Source organism: Hippopotamus amphibius, chromosome 9 (assembly GCF_030028045.1).
Source record: "Hippopotamus amphibius kiboko isolate mHipAmp2 chromosome 9, mHipAmp2.hap2, whole genome shotgun sequence".
In the NCBI taxonomy this organism is placed as follows: domain Eukaryota; kingdom Metazoa; phylum Chordata; class Mammalia; order Artiodactyla; family Hippopotamidae; genus Hippopotamus; species Hippopotamus amphibius.
In genome coordinates this window covers 117,797,025-117,822,153 of record NC_080194.1, presented here as the reverse complement: position 1 = coordinate 117,822,153, position 25,129 = coordinate 117,797,025, and the positions used below count along the sequence as shown (strand labels likewise).

General features: G+C 43.0%; 1 protein-coding gene across 3 annotated transcripts in view; it reads left to right on the top strand.

Moving 5' to 3' along the window:
• The first annotated feature begins 810 nt into the window (after positions 1-810).
• Positions 811-25,129, top strand: part of USP31 (ubiquitin specific peptidase 31) — a 78,244-nt gene continuing 53,925 nt past the window's right edge. For 2 of the 3 annotated variants that reach the window (XM_057749790.1, XM_057749789.1), the window contains exon 1: positions 811-1,586. In XM_057749790.1, coding sequence (XP_057605773.1) covers positions 945-1,586 — 642 coding nt within the window. In that variant the 5' untranslated portion in view covers positions 811-944. Of the gene's footprint in view, positions 1,587-1,760; positions 1,885-25,129 lie in introns of those variants that run through there. The other variant, XM_057749792.1, reaches the window with a different exon arrangement.

Sequence of the window (25,129 nt, the reverse complement as noted above, 5' to 3'; positions counted from 1 at the left end):
AACATACTTGGGTTGGAAATGGGTAAGAGTCTACCAATGTCAAAGGAATTGAATGGAAGATTGAAGGAGAGATTGCACGCTTAGCACAATGCTTGTAACAGCACCTATCATTAGCATCCACTAACAAGAGAGCAGGCAGAAAACCTGTTAGTTTTACACTTCGTGTACTCCCGGCGCCTAGGACCGTGCCTGGCACTACTGAATGAATGAATGAATGATGATAGAGCTCGGGGGTTGGGGGGGCGGTCTGGAAAAGAAAATATTCCGATAACATCGTTTCACTGCGATCCCAAAGTGCAGGCTGGAAACACGCCAGGCTCTGCGATGGCGTTTGAGTGGGCACGCAGACGGTCGAGGTCCCTCGGGAGCCGGGCGGGGCTGGCTTGCCCAGGATCGGTCAGGGGCATGCCCATCACCTCTTCCAGGATCCGGTAAGGGGCGGCAACCTGATTCCTGCACTTTCCCAAGGCCTCCCCCATCAGATCAGCCATGACGGAGGGAGACTCACCCCGGGGGTCCACCACCCAGGGCCAGCCCAGCGCTCCCCGGCGGCGCCTGGACCTTGCCCACACTAGACATGGCCTCCCTCCGGCTTCACGCAGCGGGACCGCGCCGGGAGCCGCCAGTCATCGCGTCTGGCTGGGGAGGCTGCTCCGTTCCCTCAGTCAACATGGCGGCCACGGCGGCTTCAGCGCGCGGCGGGCGGTGCTGGGAGGCGGGTCACGTGAGCGGCCCAGCTGGGCGGATCTCGCGCGCTGCCGCCCGCCCCACCGGCCGCCGCTCGCTTTCTCGCTCGCTCGTTCGCTCGCTCGGCGGCGCTCTGAGGTGTGTGGGGCGTCGAGCCCCCCCCGGCCCTGTGAGGCGGCAGCGGGATGCGGCGGCGGCCGTGGCGGGGCCGCGGGCCGGGCGGCCGGGCGCGGTGATGAGCGTCGGCGGCCACCGCCATGTCCAAGGTAACGGCGCCCGGGCCCGGGCCGCCGGCCGCGGCGGCGGCGGCGGCGGGCGGGAAGGAGAAGCGCTCCTTCAGCAAGCGGCTGTTCCGGAGCGGCCGCGCGGGCGGAGGCGGCGGCAGCGGCACGGGGGGCCCGGGGCCGGCCGCGCCCGCGTCGCCCTCGTCGGCGCGCTCGGTGGGCAGCTTCATGAGCCGCGTCCTCAAGACGCTGTCCACGCTCTCGCACCTTAGCTCCGAGGGCGCCGCCCCGGAGCGCGGCGGCCTCCGCAGCTGCTTCCCGCCCGGGCCGGCCGCCGCGCCCGCGCCGCCGCCGCCGCCGTGCCCGCCGCCGCCCGCCTCGCCCGCGCCGCCCGCCTGCGCCGCGGAGCCGGTGCCCGGGGTGGCGGGGCTCCGGAACCACGGCAACACGTGCTTCATGAACGCCACGCTGCAGTGCCTCAGCAACACCGAGCTCTTCGCCGAGTACCTGGCGCTCGGCCAGTACCGGGCGGGGCGGCCCGAGCCCTCGCCCGACCCCGAGCCGCCGGCGGGGCGCGGCGCGCAGGGCCAGGGCGAGGTCACCGAGCAGCTGGCGCACCTGGTGCGGGCCCTCTGGACCCTGGAGTACACCCCGCAGCACAGCCGCGACTTCAAGGTGAGCCCGTGGGGCACCCCGCTCTCCTCCTCTCCCCCTCTCCCCATCCCCCGCCTCTGCCCGGAGCTTCCTTCCCCGCTTCCGTCGCGGCCGGAGGACCGATGCTCTGGTTGCCCAACGCAGGAGGAATGGGCCGCGAGTCCGGGCGGATGGCGCTGATGGCGAGGGACGGTCGTGCGCTCATTCATTCATCGCGCATTGATTCGGGGCTTGCCACCTGCCGGGCGCTGTGATGGCCACGGGAGGGATGGGACGATGGGCAAGACCGGCTGCCTTCCTGGAACTTACATCCTTGGAGGTGGGAGTGTTGAGTTTGGGATGAAATTCTTGTTCTGCCACTTACGAGCGGTGTGACCTCGGGCAGGTTACTCAACCTCTCTGTGCCACAGTGTTCTCCTGTGGAACCTCACTCTATGAGTATTTGCTGCCGTTATTATTTTCATTATTAAAACTTTAATAAGTTAGGGAGGTAATATCAGATAGAAGTTTGGAGGAAGTAAAACCTGGTGATGAGACTGACATGCTGGCAGGGCAGCTGAATGGGAAGGGGGGAGGTTAAATGGTTAGGGTGACTTCTCAGAGGAGGTGGCATTCTGAGACTTGAGTAACCACAGGGAGAGCCAGCTTTGAGGAGCTCAGGGGGAAGTGGTTCCCAGGTGTATGGAAAGTGTGGACCCCGCGAGATGGGAAAGGGTTTGGTGCACTTGACCTACAGTGTAGCTTTGGGATGGGCAAACTCTTTCTGTAAAGGGCCGCGCAGCGAATGTTTTAGGCTCTGCTGGTCAAGATGCAAAATCGAGGATATTATGTAGGTACTTATATAAGGAGAAGACACATTTCTGTGCATTCTTATTGTCTACAATAAAACTATTATCATAATTGAGTACAATATTTTGTAATACAGGTCTACTAATGAGAAGAATGGGACTTTTTTTTGGAGAGGACAGTGTTTAACTTAATTGGAGTTCAAAATTAATGTTCCCTGTCATCAAATTGATTACAAATAGTCATCTCTTCAAATCGTGCTTAGCTTATGGGCCATACAGAAATAGGCAGTGGGCTAGATGTGGCCCTTGGGTCCTTGTTGTGAGCAGGAGAGCTGAGGGTGGAGTGTGAGTGGTGGACTGGGGCCAGATGGTGTAGGATCATTTGGGCCATAGTACTAAGGAAATGGGCTCTTATTCTGAGCAAGAGGGGAAGGTGATTTGGCATTGTATAAGGTATACTTTTAGGTGGGAAATGGTTATACATAGAATTAAATAGAATGAAATCACTCAATAAGAAAGTTAATTCCTTTTCTGTTCTCTTTCCGTCCTCATCATGCCCAACAGAAAGTCTCAGCTGGGTGGTTAGCCTGTCTTTAACACCTCTTGCTTACTCCCCCACCTTTTTTTTTTATTCTCATAAAACGAAGAACAAGCTTCAAGTTTAGAGACTTGAGTAGGCAACAGTAGCTAGAATTTAATAAGGCTGTGTTTTCATTGGATTTGTTTTTACGTTTGTCTTCTATTTATGGCAGCTGGTACTGGCTTTCTGTTGGTGCTATGAAGTTTCTTTCTAAAATACATTTATTCAAGTATGAGTAAATGATTTGATTAAAATATAAAATGATCGGCCATCTAAGGGAATCAGCCTGGTTGAGGTCTTTCCTTCTTGCTGAGGGACAACACTGCCAAGCTCCGCTCCTCCCCTTTTAATACATTTTACTTACATTTTATTTATATTAATTTTCTGTTCTACCCTGTTTTTCTCAAAAAGAAAAAAAATAGGTGTTGTTTGATCTTGGAAATTTGAATGGCAATACTTGGATAGGGACTGGAAAAAGAGATTCATGTCAGAGATCTCAAAATAAGAAAGTAGGAGAGAACGGGAGCCAGCCAGCTACTGTCAGTCTTTTTCTTCTTTCTTTTTGCCTATACATGCCTGAAAGTAGGCACAGGGGTTGCAAACTTTTCAAGGTCACAGCCCAGTGTTTTAAGTTTGGTTTTCTATTCTTTTCCAAAATGTGAAAATCAATTCCTACAGTGTTTTTGTATATGAACATTTCCATTGCTTTTTAAGAGGTGGTGTTGTGTTCACTTTTTTTATCCATTAACAAGCTGAAACAGAAATGGGTCAATAATTTTAGAAAAGTGTGCTTTGGCAAAGTTGAACAGATTCTTAAAGGCCCTGTTTTTAAAAAATGTAATCTTCTGAACTGTTAGTAGATTTCACTTTGCATTCATTCATTCACGTCCATCTATTGAAGGTTTATTCAGTCAGTTAGGAATGCATTCAGCACCAGAAAGAGGAAGCTCTAATGATGGTACCTTCAGCGATAAAGATGTTGAATAAGCTCACCTATAAGAAGTCTGGAGGTAGGTGGTTCTAAGGTGGTACAGTGGCTTTATGGGCCCAACTAGGACCCAGACCATTTCTGTGCTTCCATTCTGTTGTCCTCAGCTATTACTGGCTTTTTGTCCTTAACGTTTGTCACCTCAGGGCTTTCTACCCAGTCAAGGCAGGAAGTCACTAGGGAAATAAAAGTTCTTGCAGAAGCCTCCTCCACAGGCGTCTGCTGACATCTCATTAACTAAAACCGTATTGCTTGACCAGCCCTGGCTGCCATGGAGAAGGAAGGTGGTGTTTGGGTTTTCCTGCCTTACTAGAAGAGAAAAGTAAGGGGGAATTGCCTCCTAAGCAGCCCCCCAAAGTGCCTCACCTGCCATGTGCCAGACCTCTAACTTGGGGGAAGACACTGCACCTGCCCGCGAAGCACAAAGGAAGTTGAACATGGAACAAGTGGATGCTGGCACGCTGGTCCCCACACCCTCTCACCTGTTGGTGGCAGACATTGATGTTTGAGGCAGATACTCTTCTCTTGAGCTCACATTCAGCCTCCCAATCCTGTTGAATTCTGGCCTCCAGGCAGCTACTACAGTTTGGCAGAGAAGATAAAACCAATTTGCAATCCTGAGATAATTTGCCCTGAGGTCTTAACAAGCACTGAGTATGTCTTGGAGTGTATTTTTACCGTTCTTAAAAACTTCCTTAGGTTACTAACAGTTTTTTTCCTAAGGTTTATCAATTAGAATTCTTTCTTGCTTTCTAACCACGTTGATTTCAGCTTTAGGAGCTTGACAGGTAAACTGATCTTTGGTTTTGGATGAGCTAGGTGGTTGTTAAAGTTGGATTTTCATTTTCCAGAATGAAATGGGTTGACTGGCCCAAGCTTGGTAAGCTTTAAGAAACTTCTGTAGCTGCCACTTACATCTTTTTCTCTTTTTGCGCAGACGTTTATCTCCTAATCTTAAAGTAGTGGTTCTCAGCCAGGACACTTTTGCCTCCCCTACTCCCTTTGAAGGACAGTATGCCTCAAAAAGGATTATCCAGCCCCTAATGTCAGTAGTGTGAGGTTAAGAAACTGTTGGAGGAATATTTTGAGCTTCCTTGGTGCAAATTTTCCTTACTTTCCCAGCCTTTAGATGGTTACCTTGTTACTTTTTCTTCTCTCTGTTTGCTGCAGCACTAGAGTAAAAGTTGGACTTTACAAGCAAGATCCTTGGATCACTTTCTTAGTAAAACTGTGAGAGTAAGTAAATCATTTTGAAACCTGAATGCTCGGTATGCTGTTTTAAGAGGAAGTAAGCTTGTCATCTTAACTTTGATAGGATGCTAGCTTGGGTGCTCCAGCTTTGTACAGATGCCCTCTGGTTTCTAGTACTCAGTGCCTTTTTGCAGTGAGTGAAAGATGGATGGCCATCTTTCAAGTAACAAAGATAGGTTTTATAGCAGCAGTTTTCAAACTGTGCTTCCAAAGAACAACTAGAACAGAGTGATCTACTGATAAAAGAACTGTGGGGACTCCTTCCAAATTTGCAGTAAAACAAAAAGTAATTGATGAATCGAATTTTCTCTCCCACATTTTTTTCCCTGGAACTTTGGTGCCTGGTGGTGCTTATTTATTAGTGAGAGTTCTTGGGTTACAAAGGGAGTATATGTGTGTAAATGAGTGGCAGACAAGCTAGCAGTCAGGGGCTTTCACTGGCTCCGTTTCACACCTTACTTTGTCATGGACTCATGTCGGGGAGCTCTGACTTTATGCTGCAGATCTATGATAAAAGTTTTCCTGGTTTGTATGAAGTTGTTTAGTACATTGACATTTCACAGTGGTTCTCAAGAAGTAATCTGACTTAAGGGTGTCCCTCAAATTCATTTGAAAAGTAGGGGAAAAAAATGAAATCATGTCAGTCGCATTCAGATTTGTGATGTATTAAGGAGAAAGTATGTCTCCCTGTTCTATTCCCTTGTCTGTCAAACGCTATCACTTCTGTTTTAGTGGCACTCCAAATCTCTGAAAGAGAAAGGTGGTGAGAGAATCATCAGATTTTAGACTTGGAAGGAGACTTGGGTGAGATGTGAGTGGTCCTCAGCCTTTCTGGGTGAGGATTTTGAGGTTCACCTGCTGGCTAGCGGCTGAGGGAGCAGAACCAGAGTTCTTACGCCCCTGCTCCCCCCCACCCCCCCCCCCCCCCCCCCCCGGTCACCCCTGCACCGATGCACACACTGAGCCTGGTTCTGTGGTCACCTTATCAGCACAACCCTTGAAGCGACAGGTCTCAACAGAAAACATAAACAGGCAGGGTGGACGTGCTGAAACGTGTAGCATTTTTTCCCTCTAAGTTTGTGGGGCTGAATTGCAGTGAAAATAAGGTCAGCTGCAGCTAACTGTATATATGTGCAGTTGTTCCTGAGATTTAGGCACTTTTGAAAGTCTTCCTTAAAAAAATTATCCTTTCAGACCATTTAAATGCATATATAAACACATAACATCTTTTACGTTGACGGACTCATACTCCCCATAGAGTTCTGTAATTTGCTTTTCCCTATGCCCCTATCCTGGACTTGAAAATATATCACAGGTAGCATAGCTTTCATTGTTTTTTTTGTTAATACATCCAAATCTACCTCATTCTTTTTAACAGTTGTATAGAAGCCCACTGATGGGTGCTAAGGTTGTGTAAAATTTTTAACCATTATAGCCAATCCTTCAGCATATATCAAGTCTCCTTTTCTAAGGAGTGAGTCTTAGCTGTGGTGTTGCTGAGTCTGAGGGAACGTGCATTTACTCTGTTGATGTGCCTCACCAGGCTGCCCAGCCTGTGTAGGACACGACTCTGACCCATCCATGCTGCATGGTAGGGCCTCGCCCCTGACACGTGCTTCCTCTTACAAGTTACTGCCCTATTCTTCAGGTTTGTTTTGTTTTGGCTGTGTTGGGTCTTCATTGCTGTGTGGGCTTTCTGTAGTTGTAGCGAGCAGGGACTACTCTTTGTTGCAGTGCGCGGGCTTCTCAGCGCGGTGGCTTCTCATGTAGAAAAAGGGCTATAGGTGTGCAGGCTTCAGTAGTTGTGGCACGTAGGCTCAATAGTTGTGGCACATGGGCTTAGTTGCTCTGCGGCATGTGGGATCTTCCTGGCCCAGGGTTCGAACCCTCGTCCCCTGCATTGGCAGGTGGATTCTTAACCACTGCGCCCCCAGGGAAGTCCCTATTCTTCAGTTTTCAAACTTACTTTCTTTCAGTAGGTCAGTTTTGTTCCTCTAGGTATGCCTGTTCTCCATTCTTCTTAAACGTGTGGCTCTCTCTCCCATACTGCCCACCTGATGTGCGCAGCTTCTTATCAGATGGTAAAGGGGAATCATGAGAAAGTGTAAGAAAAACATAGAGAAGACTAGGTGGGGAATAAAAATACACAGGATAGTTATGGAATCTCATGTTTGCTGACTTAAACCACATTTACTGAGCAATTATTGTGTATAAAGGGACTAGTTTAGGGGAGGGGTTGGGAATAGAGGATTAAGTATAAAGATTATAGGACAAAGTTTTTGCCCTCATAGAATTTACTAGTTTTATAGGGAAACTTTTAAAAAATTATATTGACTAGGAAAGTTTAGTGGGAATTCAGAGAAGGGTGAAATTGTTGTGAGCTGGAGTGTAAGTAGGAGATTGATTCGTTCACTGTTGGCAGGTAAGCATCTACAGATTTATGAATTGATGGAGCTCCTAGCTCCATGCCACATGCAGTGCTCGTCACTGGGCGTGTAGGGCTAAACCAGACGGTATGGGAATGTGAAAAAATGATGCCAGGTCCCGTGAGCCATTCCTTCTTGGAACTTTTATTGTTACAGGGGAGGCAGATGTTCACAAACACACACTGGTAAAATTATTAGCACTAAGAAGGAAAAGATAAGGTGTATGAGAGAGAATAATGGGTATGACCAGGCAGGGGGAATAAAATGTATTCAAAAGGCTCTGCAGCCGGCAGGGCTGCGGGTACATTTGAAAGTCTATGACAGGCCTTTTTCATGGCTTAGAGAGCTAGGAGGGGCATGGGATAGATGGGGCTGGAAAAGGGGAGTAGGTAGGCGGAGGTGGGTCTTACAGGACCCCTTGTAGGCCAAGATGAGGGGTTTAGACTTGATTCTAAGAGCAGTGGGGAGCTGTGGCAGGTTTTAAGCATGGTTCTGGCATGTTCTCCTTGAAATGTGAAGTGATCGTTCTGAGTCTGAATAGTGAATATAGACTGGAAGCAGGGAGGCCAGGTAGGAGGCTTTGTGAAGGTAAAGGTGGTGGATGGGTGGAGAAGTGGATGGATTTGACATATATCTGGAGGTAGACTTGACAGAGAGGACTTGCTAAAGGATTGATTCCGGGGAAGGCAGGGAGGCAGAGGGAAGCAGCCAGGATAACTCCCTGGTGTTTGTTTTGAGCAACCTAGTGATTACTGGTGCTGTGCATGTACTTGAGGAGCAGAAGTTTTGGGGGATGAGATGTGTTAAATAGGACACTCACGAGATGTCTAGTCAGCAGCTGCATAAGGGAGTTGGGAGCTCAGAAGATTGCGACTGGTTCGAGAGAAAGATTTGGAACTCCTTGGTCTATAGGTGGTATTTAAAACTGTGGGATATGACTTGGAATGGGATTTGAAGATGTCAGGCTTGGATACTTAAGGGAAAGAGAGGCACCATTCCAGATTGTTGGGGAGATATTCTGAGCAAAGGCACAACCATGACACCTTGTTTAGGGTCAGGGAGGCCCCTGGGCTGTCTGCTGTGGGGAATTGATTCGGAGCAGTTTTTCTCAGCCTTGGCACTGTTGACATACCTGGCATTATTGGCTGGATGAGTCTGTGCTGTGCAGGCTGTCCTGGTGGTGTAGGATGTTGAGCAGTGTCCCTGTCCTCTACCCACTAGGTGCTGGTAGTACTCCCCTCCCCCCACCCCTGTCATGGTAATCAAAACTGTCCCCAGATATTGCCAAATGTACCCTGGGGGTGCAAAATTGCCCCTGGTTGAGAACCACTGATCTGGAGAGAAGGGGAAATAAATGTAGATGGCTGAGGAGACAAGAGGGGAGAGATTATGGCTGGCCTCAAAAGTCTGTCTCAACAATTTAGCCTTGAGGCTGCATTAGTAGTGATTCAGTTGAGGCTTCCTGAGCTGTGCAGAACCCTGATTTGATGAAAAAAGATGTTTTAAAAGAATCAGTCTGAAGGTGAGCAAAAACGAATCAGATGGAGGAGAAAGTAAGTGTGTGGAAAGGGCAGTCACAGGTGTGACGTGAAGAAAAGGAGGTGGAAAGGGTGAATCCAAGAGGCATTTTGAAGGACATTGTTAAGGAGACTCTAAGGGTTGGAGAGGTAAAGGAAACACCGAGGTTTCAGACCTGGGTGTTGGAGAAAATAAGGGGCTATCTGGTAGAGAGAGAGCAGTCTGAAAAGGGCACAAGGGGCAGAGAAGACCGTGACTATCATTTGAACATGTGGGGTTGGGGGTTATGGGACATCTAAGAAGGACAGTCCTAATAGACAGTTGGAAATATGGTACAATTTGGGACTAGCTGTGTGGACTTGCATAGAGCTGCATAGAGATAATAACTGAAGACAAGAGCATTGAGTGTGTAGTCAGAAGCCCAAGGCCAGGCCCCTGGGGGAAACTAAAAATGAGAGGATGGGAGGAGGGAGGGACTTGTTGGACTTGTTAAAGGGGCAGTCAGAGAGACAGGTGGAGAACCAGGAAGGCAGAGTCAGGAGACCTGGCTTATTTAGGCTGACTTCCTGCTCTTAACCCTGAATGCAGTGTGGAGTTGCAGAAAGGTCAGTTTATACCCATTAAGAATCAAATTCAGGTTGATATATTGTAGAGATGTTTCATTAAGTCTACAGATTTGTGGAGCATGTTTTTTGTGCTGGTGCTGTGTGGGGAGGCACCAAGCTGGACGAGGATGAGTAAGATAGTCCATGCCCCTAAGGAATTCAGGGTCTGGAAGGGAAGGCGGGGTAAAGACACAGTCGCAGTCGGGAAGAATGAGCCAAGTGATGGAGGCATGTACAGAAATGCCGTGCAGACCCACGGGAGGAGGGGCAGGGTTGTGGGGGGAATGGAGAGACGATACCTGAGCTGTGTCTGGAAGGATTTGGTAGCAATCCTCTAGGTGGATAGGGGAGAGATGGGAAAGGCCTTTCCAGGGCAGAAAACCTGTCAAGTGCAAAGGCTTAGAACCTCAAACAGCTGGCTTATTCAAAAAATTTCAAGGTCTAGCGTGTTTGGAGCAGAAGGGTAGGGTAGTGGTTGGGGTGGATGGGTTGGGGAGGAGGTCACTGAGTGATGCTTTGGGCAAGGTTAGATCTATGACCTTGGTCCTTGGGTGCCACGTCAGAGAATAGCATCTTGCAAGGGCAGCCACCAAGGAATTTCAGACAGGCTTGTGGTACGATTGTCTTTTTCTTTTATTTATTTTTAAAAGAATGATCACTCAGAGGGTAGGGATGTTTAGGATGGGTGAGGTGATGATGAGAGAGGGCAGGGGCAGAACTTGGGGGTTCAGGAGACAGAATATATCTTAGCCTCTTTGAGCCTGGTTACATTTGGGAAACTGAGACAGCATAGAACTTCTCAGAGGTGCTAAATTCTACTTTAGGCATGTTGTGTTTGAGGTCCCATGGAAACTCATGGAGGAAAATATTCAGTAGTGGGTTTAGGCTAGAGATTTTTATTTGTTGTGAAATCCCTCTTCTGAGTTTTTAAAAATATCTTTCCAATAAGCAACATAAACTAGCACTAAATCTGTTATTTTGATTTGATCTTGTTTGATTCTTTACACAGTTGCAGGGGCAGAGCTTCAACTTGGGCTCAAGGTGGTGTGGTGATGACATCATGCTCTTACGCTACTGAACACATCGCCGTGCAGTGCCATCAGTTTACATTTTTGTAGTTGTCCACAGATATATATATTTTACAGAGTTGCTGTTATCCTAGCCAGGCCATTTTGGATTGTGGTTTTTTCCATGCAACTTATAAAACATTTTTCCATGTTTCTAAATAGTGCTCATAATACATGTAGTATCATACTGCTAAGTGATGATCATCCAGTCCTCTTTTATTGGGCAGTTCCCCCTACTCTTTTTTATTGTAATGAACATGAATCATTATATGTTCAAAATTATATTTTGTCATGTTATTTATTTAGGATAAATTTCCAAACATGTTCTCAGAGCATCAGACACTTATGAACATCTTTTTGACTTCGTATTACAAAATGTACAGCGCTGCTAATTTGATCATAAACTTCATCCAGGCCAGTGAATGGTGCATGTTGGATGCTCACACACCATTTATAGAATGCGGTGGATTTTATAATTTAAAGTTGTTTTTGTCAGTGTATATTCAGTCTTTGCTTATCTGTGTATTGGCATTTTTTTCTTTTTTTTTTTTTTTCTTTTTGTTGTTTTGGTAAAATACACATAACATAAAATTTACCATTTTGGTTGCTTTTAAGTACAGCTCAGGGACATTAAGTACATTCACTGTTGTGCAACCGTCAGTCATTATCTACTTGCAGAACTACTTCATCCCAAACAGGAACTCTGTGTGCATTAAGCAGTCACTCCCCTCTAGTCCCTGGTAACCTGTATTCTACTTTCTGTCTCTATGAATTTGCCTGTTCTAGGTACCCCATATAAGTAGAATTACACACTGCAATACACAAAATCCTTTTGTCTGGTTTATGTCTTTTAGAATAATATTTTCAGTATTCATCCATGTTGTAGCATGTAGCAGAATTTCATTTCTTTTTTATGGCTGTATAGTATTCCTTTATATGTATATACTACATTTTGCTTATCCATTCATCTGTTGATGGACAACTGGGTTGTTTCTGCTTTTTAGCTGTTGTGAATAATGATGCTATGAACATAGGCATACAAGTATCTATGTGTGTCCATGTTTTCAGTTCTTTTGGATCATATTGTAATTCTATGTTTAATTTGAGAAACTGTCAAACTGTTCTCCACAGTGGCTGCACCATTGTACATTCCTACCAGCAATGCATGAGGGTTCCAATTTCTCTACATCCTTGCCAGCAATCATTGTTTTCCATTGTTTTCCCCCAAATAATAGCCATCCTAGTGTGTGTGAAGTGCTATCTCATTGTGTTTTTTTAATATAAATTTATTTATTTATTTATTGGATTTATTATTTTTTTATTGGCTGTGTTGGGTCTTTGTTGCTACACACGGGCTTTCTCTAGTTGCTGTGAGTAGGGGCTACTCTTCATTGTGGTGCACGGGCTCCTCATTGTGGTGGCTTCTCTTGTTGCAGAGCACAGGCTCTAGGCACGTGGGCTTCAGTAGTTGTGGTACATGGGCTCAATAGTTGTGGCGCACAGGCTTAGTTGCTCTGCGACATGTGGGATCTTCCTGGGGCAGGGCTCGAAGCTGTATCCCCTGCATTGGCAGGTGGATTCTTAACCACTGCGCCACCTAGGAAGTCCTCATTGTGGTTTTGGTTTGCATTTCTGTAATAACTAATGATCATTAGTCATTAATGATGTAACTAATGACTTGGACTATCTTTTCAAGCGCTTATTTGGCTATTTGTATGTCTTTGGAGAAATGTCTATCCAAGTACTTTCTTCATTTTTGAATTGGATTTTTTTGTTGTTGTTGATGTTGAGTTGTAGGAGTTCTCTATATATTCTGGATATTAATCCTGTATCAGAGATATGATGAGCAAGTGTTTTCTCCCATTCTGTGGGTTGTTGTTTCACTCTCTTGATAACTGTCCCTTGATATACAAAGTTTTAAATTTTGATGAAGTCCAATTTATCTATTCTTTTTTATTCTCTTGCCTGTGCTTTTGGTGTTATATCCAAGAAATTGCCAAATTTAATGTCATGAAGTTTTCCCTCGTGTTTCCCACTAAAAATTTTGTAGTTTTAGCTCTTGTATTTAGGTCTTTGATCCAGTTTGAATTACCTTTTGTATATGGTTACTACTTCATTCTTTTGCGTGCAGATGTTTAGTTTTCCCAGTAGTGTTGTTGAAAAGACTACTGTTCTTTCTTTGTTGAATGATCTTGGTGCCTGTGTCAAAAATCAATTGACTGTATATGTGAGGGTTTATTTCTGGGCTCTTTATTCTATTCCATTGATCTGTATGCCTGTCTTTGTTTCAGTGATTGTTTTGATTACTGTAGCTGTATAGTAAGTTTTGAAAGCAGAAGTTTGAGTCCTTCAAATTTGTTCTTTTTCAAGATTGTTTTGGCTTTGGATTCCTTGCAGATTCCATATGAATTTCAGAATAGGCTTTTCTTTTTGCAGAAAATGCCATTGGGATTTTTATAGGGATTGCACTGAAATCTGTAGATTGCTTTGGGTAGAACTGTCATTGTAACAATATTAAGTCTTCCAGTCCTTGAACATGGAATGTCTTTTTTAATATTTATGTTGTCTTTAATTTCCTTTGCTTAGGTTTTGTAGTTTTCAATGTACAAGTTTTTTACCTCCTTGGTTAAACTTAGTCCTGAGTATTTTATTCTTTTGATGTTGTTATACATGGAACTGTTTTCTTAATTTCCTTTTTGGATTGTTCATTGTTAGTGTATAGAAATGGAACTGATTTCTGTGTGTTGATATTATATCCTGCACTTTGCCGAATTCATCTATTAGCTCTAACAGTTTTTTTGTGAGTCCTCAGAGTTTTCTACATACAAGGTCATGCTATCTGCAAACAGAGATGATTTTACATCTTCCTTTGCTGTTAGGATACTTTTTTTTTTTTTTTGGTTTACAATGTTGTATTAGTTTCTGGTGTACAGCAAAGTAACTCAGTTATATATATTCAGATATATATATTCTTTTTCCTATTCTTTTCCATTATAGTTTATTATAAGATATTGAATATAGTTCTCTGTGCTTGCTATACAGTAGGGCCGTGTTGTTTATCTATTTTATATATAGTAGTTTTTATTTGCTAATCCCAAATTCTTAATTTATTCCATCTCCCCCTTCCCCCTTTCTTGCCTAGTTGTTCTGTTTAGAAATTCCAAAACCCTGTTGAATAGAAGTGGTGAAAATGGGCGTCCTTGTCTTGTTTCTTCATCTTAGGGGGAAATCTTTCAGTGTTTCACCATTGAGTATGACATTAGCTGTGGGCTTTTCAGACATGGCCTTTGTGATATTGAGGAAGTTTTCTTGTTTTCCTAGTTTGTGGAGTCTTTATCATGAAAGAGTTGAATTTGCTCAGGTGCTTTTTCTGAATCAATTGAGATGATTGTGTGGTAGTTTTCTTTCATTCTATTCATGTGGCATATTACATTGATTGATTTTCATATGTTAAACCCCTTTTCATTCCAGAAATAAATCCTACTTGGTCATGGTGTCTCTTGGGATTTTGAAGGTTCTTTTCTTTTTAAAAAACTTTATAATAGCTCATTATAGAGTATCAATATGTGTAAGGTAACACCTTCATTAAGCCTTGATACATTTGATATAGATACTTCTCTCAGTCTCTTGCTCTTTTATTTTTGTTACTTTTGTATATTACAGAAGATTTTAATGTTTTTGAACCTGTCCTCTTCCCTTATTTTGTTACTATATTCCTGAAAAGTTATGCCTTCATATAGGATAATTTTTCTCTCTTAGTTTTTGTTAGTTTTTTCTTTTATGTTCTAAAATATTTCTCTTTCCAGTAATTTGGAGTTTGGTTTAGTTTAGTGCATTTGTAAAGTGGGGATTTATTTTAAGGTTTGAGATTTCCCATCTTGTATAGTATAGTGAGTGGTTGAGAACCTGGGCTGGGGAGCCAGACAGCCTGTGTTCTAATCCTGGCTGCAACAGTTATTAGCTATGGGACTTCGGGCACTTAACTCTCTGGGCTTAGCTTCCTCATTTGTAAAATGGGGATAAGAATATATCTACCTCATTTGGTTGTTTTAAAAACGAGTAAGAGGAAAACTTGGCTGAGGGCCTGGCATACCATTAGTGCTAAGTGAGTGTTAACTGGTATTGTTACCCCAACCTTATTATCACCCTGCTTGTTTATAAAAGTCTTCTTCATATTTAGAATTTTATGGTCCATTTTTGAATTTTGTGTTCTGTTTCATCAATACTTTTATTAGTACCACATGGCATTGTTGTTGCTTGTTCTTTTCATGCTGTTCCTTTTTCCCCCACTCTGAAACATTTATTTTTGTTCTGCAGTATTAGGCTTGATTAAAACCAGTGCAGAAAAGTACTAAGTACATTGGGTAAGAGGTGAGCTATCTTGCTATTGTTTAAAAGTTCTCCAGACAAAAGGCAAAACTATGGAGACAGTAAAAAGATCAGTGGTTGGAAGGGATTGGAGGGAAGGAATGAACAGGTGGAGCACGGAGGAGTTTTAGGCCAATAAAACCACTCTGTATGATACCATAATGATGGATACATTTATCCAGACTCATGGAATATTCAACAGCAAGCGTGAACCCTAATGTGAACTATGGACTCCGGTTGATAATGACCTGTCAATTGTAGGTTCACTGATTGCAACGAAAGTATGCCCGTGTTTGGCAGCAGTGGGGGTTGGGGGAGGTATATGGAAAATCTCTGTAGCTTCCTCTTAATTTTGCTGTGAACCTAAAACCGCTCTAAAAAAAAATTAAGAATTAAAAAATAAAGAAGTTCTGCAGACAATTTTAGAATCATTTTGTCAGATTTCAAAAACCAATCCTGTGTGAAGTTTAGTGTTACATATCTACATTAATTTGGGACAGATAACCATCTCTGCTGAATGTCTGCCGGTCACTGATAAAATCCATAACTCTAAACAGAACATAAGGTAGGGACTTCCTAGGTGGCTCAGTGGATAAGAATCCACCTGCCAGTGCAGGGGACACGGGTTTGATCCCTGCTCTAGGAAGATCCCCCATGTCGCAGAGCAACTAAGTCCATGTGCCACAGTTACTGAGCCTGCACTCTAGAGCCTGTGAACCACAACTGTTGAGTCTGTGTGCTGCAACTACTGAAGCCCGCACACCTAGAGCCTGTGCTGCACAATAAGAGAAGCTACGACAGTAAGGAGCCCATGGACCACAGTGAAAAGTAACCCCCGCTCACTGCAACTAGAGAAAGCCCGTGTGCAGCAATGAAGAACCCAATGCAGCCAATACATACGTACATAAATTTATTAAAAAACAAAACAAAACCTCCAAACCCCCATAAGCTAAAAGTAATGTTAGAGTAAGAAAGCGTGGCTGCCTGATAACTGAGGAAGAAATTGAGTTACTAAAAGAACTGCCTGTTCCCCTAAAAGATAACAGGATTGGATGGATTTATTCACACATTCTTCCAAGGATCAGATAATTCCCATGTTGTATGACTTTCAAAAGTGTAGGAAAAAATGTCCTCTCAGAGGCAAGAGGGTTCTGTTTCCTAAACCTGTTCATGTCTGTCTCCTGCACTCCACTGCAGGCCCTCGAGGGCAGCGAGTCTGTCTTATTCGGCATTGTTTTGTTGGAGGTGCACAGGGTACTGGTTAACCTAAACTGAAGATGCCATAAGCAAGGAAGGACAGCTTGCAGACGAGCCTCAGTTGTAAACGTAGATGTGCTGGTGATGGGCCACTTCTGTTGTACACGTGGGTCAGACCCCACTTGAGGACTGCGATCACACTTAGGCTTTAAGTTTGAGAGAGGAGGGGAGAAATTGGAGAAGGGGGTGGCATGCCTCAGTATACAGAATTTTTTGAGCAAGTTGTCTGGAAATGGAGTGAGCTGCTTCCCTGAGAGTATTTTTATCGTTGGATACGTTTAAGCAGAGTCCTGGGTGTTACTATAAGAGAGAGTTACATACCCCATAATAGATTCGTCTGGATTCAGTGAACTTCTTTCCCTTTCCTTGTCTCCTGCTCCTTTCCTCTGAGTTTTGAACATATAAAAATGTGTGTTTGAAGCAGAGTTGACTGTTTGGCAGCTTTATGTGAAGGGTGGATAAAATGAGGAGATGAACATAATTTTGAGGCTTTGAAACAGGGTGTCTTGGGATAGCTCTCTTCACGACTGGAAGCACCGAATGGAAGACAGTTTTGAAGGTAAAGTGGGTGCGTTCAGTTTTAGACAGGTCACATAGTATACGAACATTAGAGCCCTAGGAAAACTTGTTTGTTGTTTTTATATTTGTTGACTGTCTCTCATATGTCAGGCAGGCACTGTGTAAAGTGAATTGTTTTAAGTTTTTGGTGAGCCATGTAGAAAGGCACTGATCTGGTCTAAACATGGAAATCTCTCTTAAATTGATACAGATGTAATAATACAGATGCTTGTTCTGAGTTACGGATGCGTGTCCTCAGTTGTTTTACATCTTCCTTTGTGTGGCTTGAAGTTTTTAGTTTGACTCTGCCACTTTTGTTTTGTTATTGGTGTGTGGTTTGGTGGATTTTTCCTGTCCCCATCTATACACTTGTCACAATGAGGGTCTGCTAAATAGGGCAGTGTTCTCTGTTTGTGTAGTTCCCCACAGCTGTTTCCTATAGTGAAGACTCAGGAAAACAATGACCTCATGGTTTCCACAAAAAAGCCTTTTATATATAGTCATGGAAAAGAAATCATTCAAAACTAAGTAATTTAAAGTCCTGTCCTCTGTAGCTTTTCCCCTCAAAAATATTCTTGTTTGTTCTGCTAATTAGTCGTTCATTGGCTGTTCCTCAAATGACCTTTTATGTTTAACAAACAGCATTTTTTCAGTGGAGCACATCGGGATGTCTTGTCTTTCATTCGATTGTGATCTCTCTCTATGGAGAAATCATTGTTGTATGCCACGGACTGTGGCAGTTCCTAGAGGAATGGGCCAGTCACCCGACATCTGTTGCTTCTTCCCTGCAGTTGTTGAGCTTGGATGGTAGCGAACAGCGTGTCCACAAACAAACTGTTCATGCTTTAGAAGACTGCGTAGGACTGGTGGGAGATGCCTTTGTTGCTTCTACTGTCAGCAACCTTTGTAAGCTCATCACCAGCTTAGGAAATTCTTTTTTTTTTTTTTAAGTCTCTCTTTTTTTTTTTTTTGGTAAATTCTTTGACTTTAACTCTTGGTCTTCTCATAAGAGCAAGGCATAGCTGTGTGATTCTCAGGAGATTTAAGAAATGAAAACAGTCATAATGATGAAAGTACCATTTATTTGTGTGGAGCCAGGTCATTTACAACGTACATTCATATACAACGTTTTCTTTCTTTCTTTTCTTTTTCTTTTCATTTGGCTGTGCCAGGCGGCATGTGGGATCTTAGTTCCCCGACCAGGGATGGACCCCGCACCCCCTGCAGTGGAAGCATGGCGTCTCAACCACTGGACCGCCAGGGAAGTCCCTACAACTTTTTCATTTAATCTTCACAACAGCCCTGTGAAAGAAACATCGCTATTCCATTAGAAAAATTAGCAGTAGGGCTTCAGTGCTAATAAGTAGCAGAACTGAAACTCCCACCTTGCATGGTTTTTATGAGGTTAAAGAAGATGTAAGTAAGGGTTTAGTGCAGAAACTCACTCGTAAGTTTTCCAGAAATGGAAGGTTGTGTTAAGGAAGGTGCTTGTTCCAAGTCTGTGGGCACCTGAGTACCCTTCCCCATTTCTAAACTCTGTCCTATTGACTTTTTTTTGCTGCCGAATTAACCTTACATTATTTCTTTTCTCAAAAATTGCCTTTACTTTTCCTTTTATGTACAAAATGTGGTATAAATTTCTTAGCTCGGCGTTTAAATTTTGCCAGAAAAATGAAATTTAAAAAAAGTCAGGGGCTTCCTAGGTGGCGGAGTGGTTGAGAATCTGCCTGTCAGTGCAGGGGACACGGGTTCGATCCCTGCTCCAGGAAGATCCCACATGCCACGGAGCAAGTAAGCCCGTGCGCCGCAACTACTGAGCCCATGTGCTGCAACTACTGAAGCCCACACGCCTAGAGCCTGTGCTCCACAACAAGAGAAGCCACGGCAATGAGGAGCCAGCGCACCACACAAAGAGTAGCCCCCACTCACCACAACTAAAAGAAAGCCCGCGCACAGCAATGAAGACCCAACACAGCCAATAAAATAAATAAATAAATAAATAAATAGAAAAAAAAAAAAGGCATACATGAAACCAGCCCCAGTAAAAAAAATTGTTAGGTTCAATAGACATACAATTACTGTTAATTTGCTCTAAATGTTTCTAATGCTTACTTTGATTTCTGTACTTATCTCATCATGGACTAGTGAAAAAAGTTCATGGACGGGCACCCGTCTGTGGATCCTACTTTGAGGAGCATTGCTGTGGAGCTTCCCATCGTCTGATTTTGTCTGTTTATTCCTGTAGTTTCAGTGAAACTGTTTTTCTGTCTCTACTTTGCCTGTAAAATGGTAGTTATATCTAGAGGCTTAATGAGATTCAGGGTTGAGTATTTTTTTAAAGCCCTCTTCTTTTTTTGTTTTTTTTTGTAAAGCCAGTGGGAAGTGTTATAAATTTCCATCAGGAAGCTTGTCATGTCTGGTTGTGTCTCTTGCAATGTTAGCAGTCATTGATGGTTAGTCCTTGATCCATTAGTTCATTAAGGGTAGAAAACCTGTGATGTTTTAATTTTAACATTTCTTTTCACTTATTAGCTGGAATACTTACCTAGAGACTCTTGCTCTTGTCAGTTGTTTGGTTACCCCAAAGTAAATTTGGAAAAGAAAGACAAGATAAATACTTGGTGTTTTTTTCCCCCTTTATTTTCTGGTTTTCAAAATAATTACTTTGTTTCCAAATGTAGTTCGTTTTTTGTGTAACCATATGAACCCATGGATTTAAATGCATATTTGCTGTTTTTCAGTCAGTTATTGTTATTAACCTTATTATGCCCAACTTGTCCCATTTTTGGCCATTGGGACAAGCTGGCTACCAAGTCCTTTTGACACAGTACTACTAGTGGTCTGTGATGTCAAACCAAAATGCAGGAAGTTAGGATTTTCCAGGCTCATCTTATGTGTTTCCTGCTCCAGATCTGCAATCAGCCATTTCTTTAAGGAGCCCTAGTTCCTTTTGGTGGCAGTTGGTGCCCATGGTCTGGGTATTAGGGGTGTACGTGGTTTCTCTGTGTCGAAGTAGACAGAGCTAGGAAATGTGTGATTTATTTTAAAGAAATAATAAATCAAGAATTCATATTGAAGGACTTCCCTAGTGGCGCAGTGGTTAAGAATCCACCTGCCAGGGACTTCCTAGGTGGCGCAGTGGGTAAGAATCCACCTGCCAATGCAGGGGACATGGGTTCGATCCCTGCCCCAGGAAGATAGCACATGCTGTAGAGCAACTAAGCCTGTGTGCCACAACTATGGAGCCTGCACTCTAGAGCCCGTGAGCCACAACTATTGAGCCCATGTGCTACAGCTACTGAAGCCCATGCGCCTAGAGCCCGTGCTCTGCAACAAGAGAGGCCACCGCAATGAGAAGCCCACGCACCACAATGAAGAGTAGCCCCCATTCGCCACAACTAGAGAAAGCCCGTGTGCAGCAACGAAGACCCAACACAGCCAATAAAATAAAAAAAATAAAAAAAAAAAAGAATCCACCTGTCAATGCAGGGGACATGGGTTCGAGTCCTGGTCCGGGAAGATCCCACATGCCACAGAGCAACTAAGCCCATGAGCCACAACTACTGAGCCCGAGTGCCACTACTACTGAGGCCTGCGCTCCTAGAGCCTGTGCCTCGCAACAAGAGAAGCCACAGCAATGAGAAGCTCACACACTGCAACGAAGAGTAGCCCCACTTGCTGCATCTAGAGAATGCCTGCATGCAGCAATGAAGACCCAATGCAACCAAAAATAAATAAGTAAATAAAATTTAAAATAAATAAAATAAACACACCAAAGGCATAAATTTGTTTTAAAAAAAAGAATTCATATTGATAATTTATTCAGGATTTCAAGGCTTTTATTTAACTTCATTGATCTTACATCTCTGTTTTCTTTCTCCCATGCTAAAAATCCTATTCTTAACACTAGTGTGAATTCTCATTTACATTATCTCACAGTGCATCCATAAGTGTCGGGATAATAATTCCAATATTACCCTAATAGGATGAGTATTTGAAAAAGGTTTAAGAGTTGTTCAGTTATTTATTTTTGTCCATAGGATATGTCCTACTAAGACTGTATAGTCATATTATCATGTTTAAAAGTCACTTGGAATAGTTCTCAGTGTGGCTTTGTCACCAGTGTGATATACAGTTACATTCATTTGTTTCTTTTTACTTTAGTTTTGTGATATACAGTTACACTCATTTGTTTCTTTTTACTTTTTAAAAAAATTTAGTTTTGTTGCATTGTTATGTAAAAAACAAAATTTATTTGCCTGAAGTCAAATCTCCAAAACAAGATCTGTTCAAATAAGTCTAGTTTCTTAAAAAAAAAAAAAAAGCAAACAAGTCTAGTTTCTGTCTCTGATTCCCATATCCTATTCCCTTTCTCCTTAAATTTGAAGCTTTATTTTTTCCTTGTTTTAATATGAGCAACTGTGTGTATTCATAGCCTTCCTCTTATTTACATAAATAGCAGCACACCATATATCCATGATTTTCCTCACCTTGCGTTCTCCCTGTAGGTGATACATGCGTGCTTACCATATGCCCTGCACAGTGAATTATTTTATGTATTCCTTATAACATTGTAAGGTAGATATACATACTATTATTTCTGTTTTACAGATGAAGAAACGGAGGCATTTCTTCAGACCTTTAATTCTCTGATTCTCATTATTTATTCCCCACAGGATCTGGTCCTGTCCTTTGTGTGCATCTTCATGAGTGAATGAATGAGCAGGGAACTCCCTTTTGTAACTGCTTTACTTTGAGCAATGATGGGAGCAGAGAAATGCTGTTTTTTAAACTGTAGGAATGGAAATGCAACCTTTTCTTTGAGGTCCATAGCTCTCTATAGCTGGAGAAGAACACGTAGTTAGAAATAACCTTTTTCCTGACCAGAGGTGGTCCCAGCAATTATAAAGATACGTGAACTTGGAACATTCTTTAACGTTACCCTGAAATAAGAGTCCCTTTTTGACAGTGCAGTGACAACTTGGTAAATCTCCCTCATTTTAGAGTCTTTATTCCATGGACGTTATAATAAAGTAGGATAGCTAAAGAAAAGACAGACTCCGTTAAAAGCAACAGCTCATGGGAAATAGTTACTGTTTAATGATTTCAGGATTTTAATAGTGACAGGAAGGAAGGAGGGTAGCCTCATTTCCCAGCAGGCAGAAGAGAAAGGAGCTTTGGCAGCTTTTTATCTTATATCCAGCAGGAGGAAGTGTTAGCTAGGTTGGAGACCTGTGGGTCGTTACCCTTTCAGGCTCTATTGTGACATCAGGCAGCTGGTTAGGCTGTAGTAACTGCCCCACCCACTTCCTCGTGATACCTGATTCTCTCTCAGGCTTCAGGCTGTCACTGTCAGAGGATAGTGCTGGGAGGAGGATGAGGGCAGCCAGGGTGCAGGTCTGCTCCTTTCCTTTTGAAAATCTGTGAACCCATGAATTTTGAATTTAGTCAGAATTCTGGTATGGCTGAGATCTTGAGGGCGGTCTCTGAATCTCAGCTTCCTTATTTTCCTTTGCATTGCCGTGGGATAAGATCAGCTTCACAGATTGTGCTGTTTCACAACCATTGGTTCCTCTATACCTGAGCGATGGAAGCACTTAGCAGGAAAAGCCTCTGAGCCAGCCTGTGAAAGCAGGCCTGGAACATAGGAAGGGTACCCTGGTAGGAAGAAGACGTGGAGGATCCTGCAGAAGGCCACTGTAGATAAGCGCTGAAAAGAAAAAAATGTGTTCCACCTAAAACTTTCTCTGGGTCTGGCCTTGTGACTAATTGTTTTGAATTCACCTTTGATGCATGTGTGCTGACCTCTTGAGTTGTAGACTGTTTTTGAAGGGGTGGTATTTCAGTCTCCAGTGTAACAGTACTAAAGGACTCACTGAGGCATCTGTCCCCCAAGAGGGCATCTCTCACTGTGATATATTCTGTACCATTTTGTTGTCATTGTATGATCTTTTTTGAATGACACAATAACCAATTCATCTGGATTTTTGAGGGAATAAGTCTTTTATATGTTATTTCCTAGATAATTATTTATTTAAATATTGTCTTTAAAAGTTTAGCTTTTTTTTTTTTTTGATGGCTTGATGGCGTATTTTACACACTCACTTTTCAGGGAGGGACTCCTGGGCGTACTTTACTCTCTTTGGTAATTTAGAGTCTTTATGATGAGCATCATCTATTGCCCTCTTCTTCTGTAATTATGGAGGTTTCTTTGGGCCTAGTGGGACTACGTTGGACTTCATGAATGGTGCTGGTTTGGTATATTGTTTGAATTCTTATTTCTGCTTTTTGTAATACTCCCTCTTGCTCCCTACCGTCCTCTGTCATGGTCCTTCCTTAGTTTTCTCTTGCTTTATCCTGTTTTACTTTGTCCTGGGAGGCTATACCTCCTACTTTCTCATTCCTGTACTTTGCAGTTTCTAATCTGCTTCCAGTTAAGTAACCAGATAAATAGAATTGGCTCAAATAAGATTAAATATGCTGAGTTAGGGCTGAAGAGTCTGGCTAAATTAAGAAACTTTAGGGTTTTCCTTTTTTTTTTTTTTTTAAAGAACTATTATTTTTTGGCTGTGTAGGGTCTTCGTTGCTGCGCACGGGCTTTCTCTAGTTGCTGCGCTGGGGCTAGTCTTCGTTGTGATGTGTGGGCTTCTCATTGGGTAGCTTCTCTTGTTGCAGAGCATGGGCTCTAGGTGTGTGGGCTTCAGAGGTTGTGGCTTGTGGGCTCTAGAGTACAGGCTCAGTAGTTGTGGCGCACAGGCTTAGTTGCTCTGTGGCATGTGGGATCTTCCTGGACCAGGGATCGAACTCATGTCCCCTGCATTGGCAGGCTGATCCTTAACCACTGTGCTACCAGGGAAGTCCCTAGGGTTGTCCTTTTTGAAGTCAGTTTTTAAAAACTTTTTAATGAAGTATGGCATACATAAAGAAAAATACATAACATGATTACTGTACAACTCAATGAATTCTGAATCCTAAAGTGATATCATATCAGCCAGATCAAGAAACGGGTTGTCGTTAGCACTCCAGAAGCTCCCTCTTTGCCCCTTTCAAACCCCACCCTCTCCCTCCTCCCCAAAGTTAACCACTTTCCTGGCTTCTATCACCATTGGTTAGTTTTGCCTGTTTTTGAATTTTATTATGAGTGAAATAAAAGTATATGTTCTTTGAAAGGATAGTGTTATTGAAATATAATTTACATAGCACATACTTCACCTAAAGTGTATAATTCAGTGGTTTTTAGTATCTTTACAGAATTGTGCATCCATCAGCATAATTTCAGAACATTTTTATTATCCCCAAAGAAACCCCATATCCATTAGCAGTCATTGTTCATTGCCCCCAACCTTCCAGTGCTAGATGTCCACTAATCTTCTTCCCGTTTCTGTAGATTTTCCTATTCTGAACATTTTGTATAAATGGAATCATACAACACATGGCCTTTTTGCATTTGGCTTCTTTCACTTAGCATGATGTATTTCAAGGTTCATCATGTTGTACCATGTATCGTACTTCATTCCCTTTTATGGCTGAAAAATATTCCAGTATATGAACATATCATATTTTGTTCATTCATTTGTTGATTGACATTTGGATTGTCTCTGCTTTGGGGCTGTTAAGAATAATGCTGCTATAAACATTCGTCTACAAGTTCTTGTGTGGAAATATGCTTTCATTTGTCTTGGATGTATACCTAGGAGTAAAATTGCAGGGTCTTATGGCGACTCCATGTTTAACTTTTGAGCAACTGCCCAACTGTTTTTCACAGCGGCCACACCATTTTACATTCCCATCAGCTGTGTGTGAGGGTTCCAGTTTCTCTACATCCTTGCCAACACTTGTTATTATCTGTCTTCTGTTATAGCCATCTTAGGGGGTATGAAAAAGTGGTATCTCGTGGTTTTTATTTGCAGTAAGGAATCTTTTGTGTCTGGTTTCTTTTGTCAAAATTCATTATGAATAACATCTATTTTGATAAGAGTAACATTTAAAATATTGTAGAAGACTTGGAAAATATGTAAAAGTTGAAAAAGGAAAATTGAAAATGTATAAGAGTTTTGCATATTACTCTTTCCTTTTGTGTGTGTTTTAACATAATTGGGTTCAAACTGTGTATAGTTTTTGCATTGTGTGATTGTCTTTTCATGTTACGAGTCTTTTT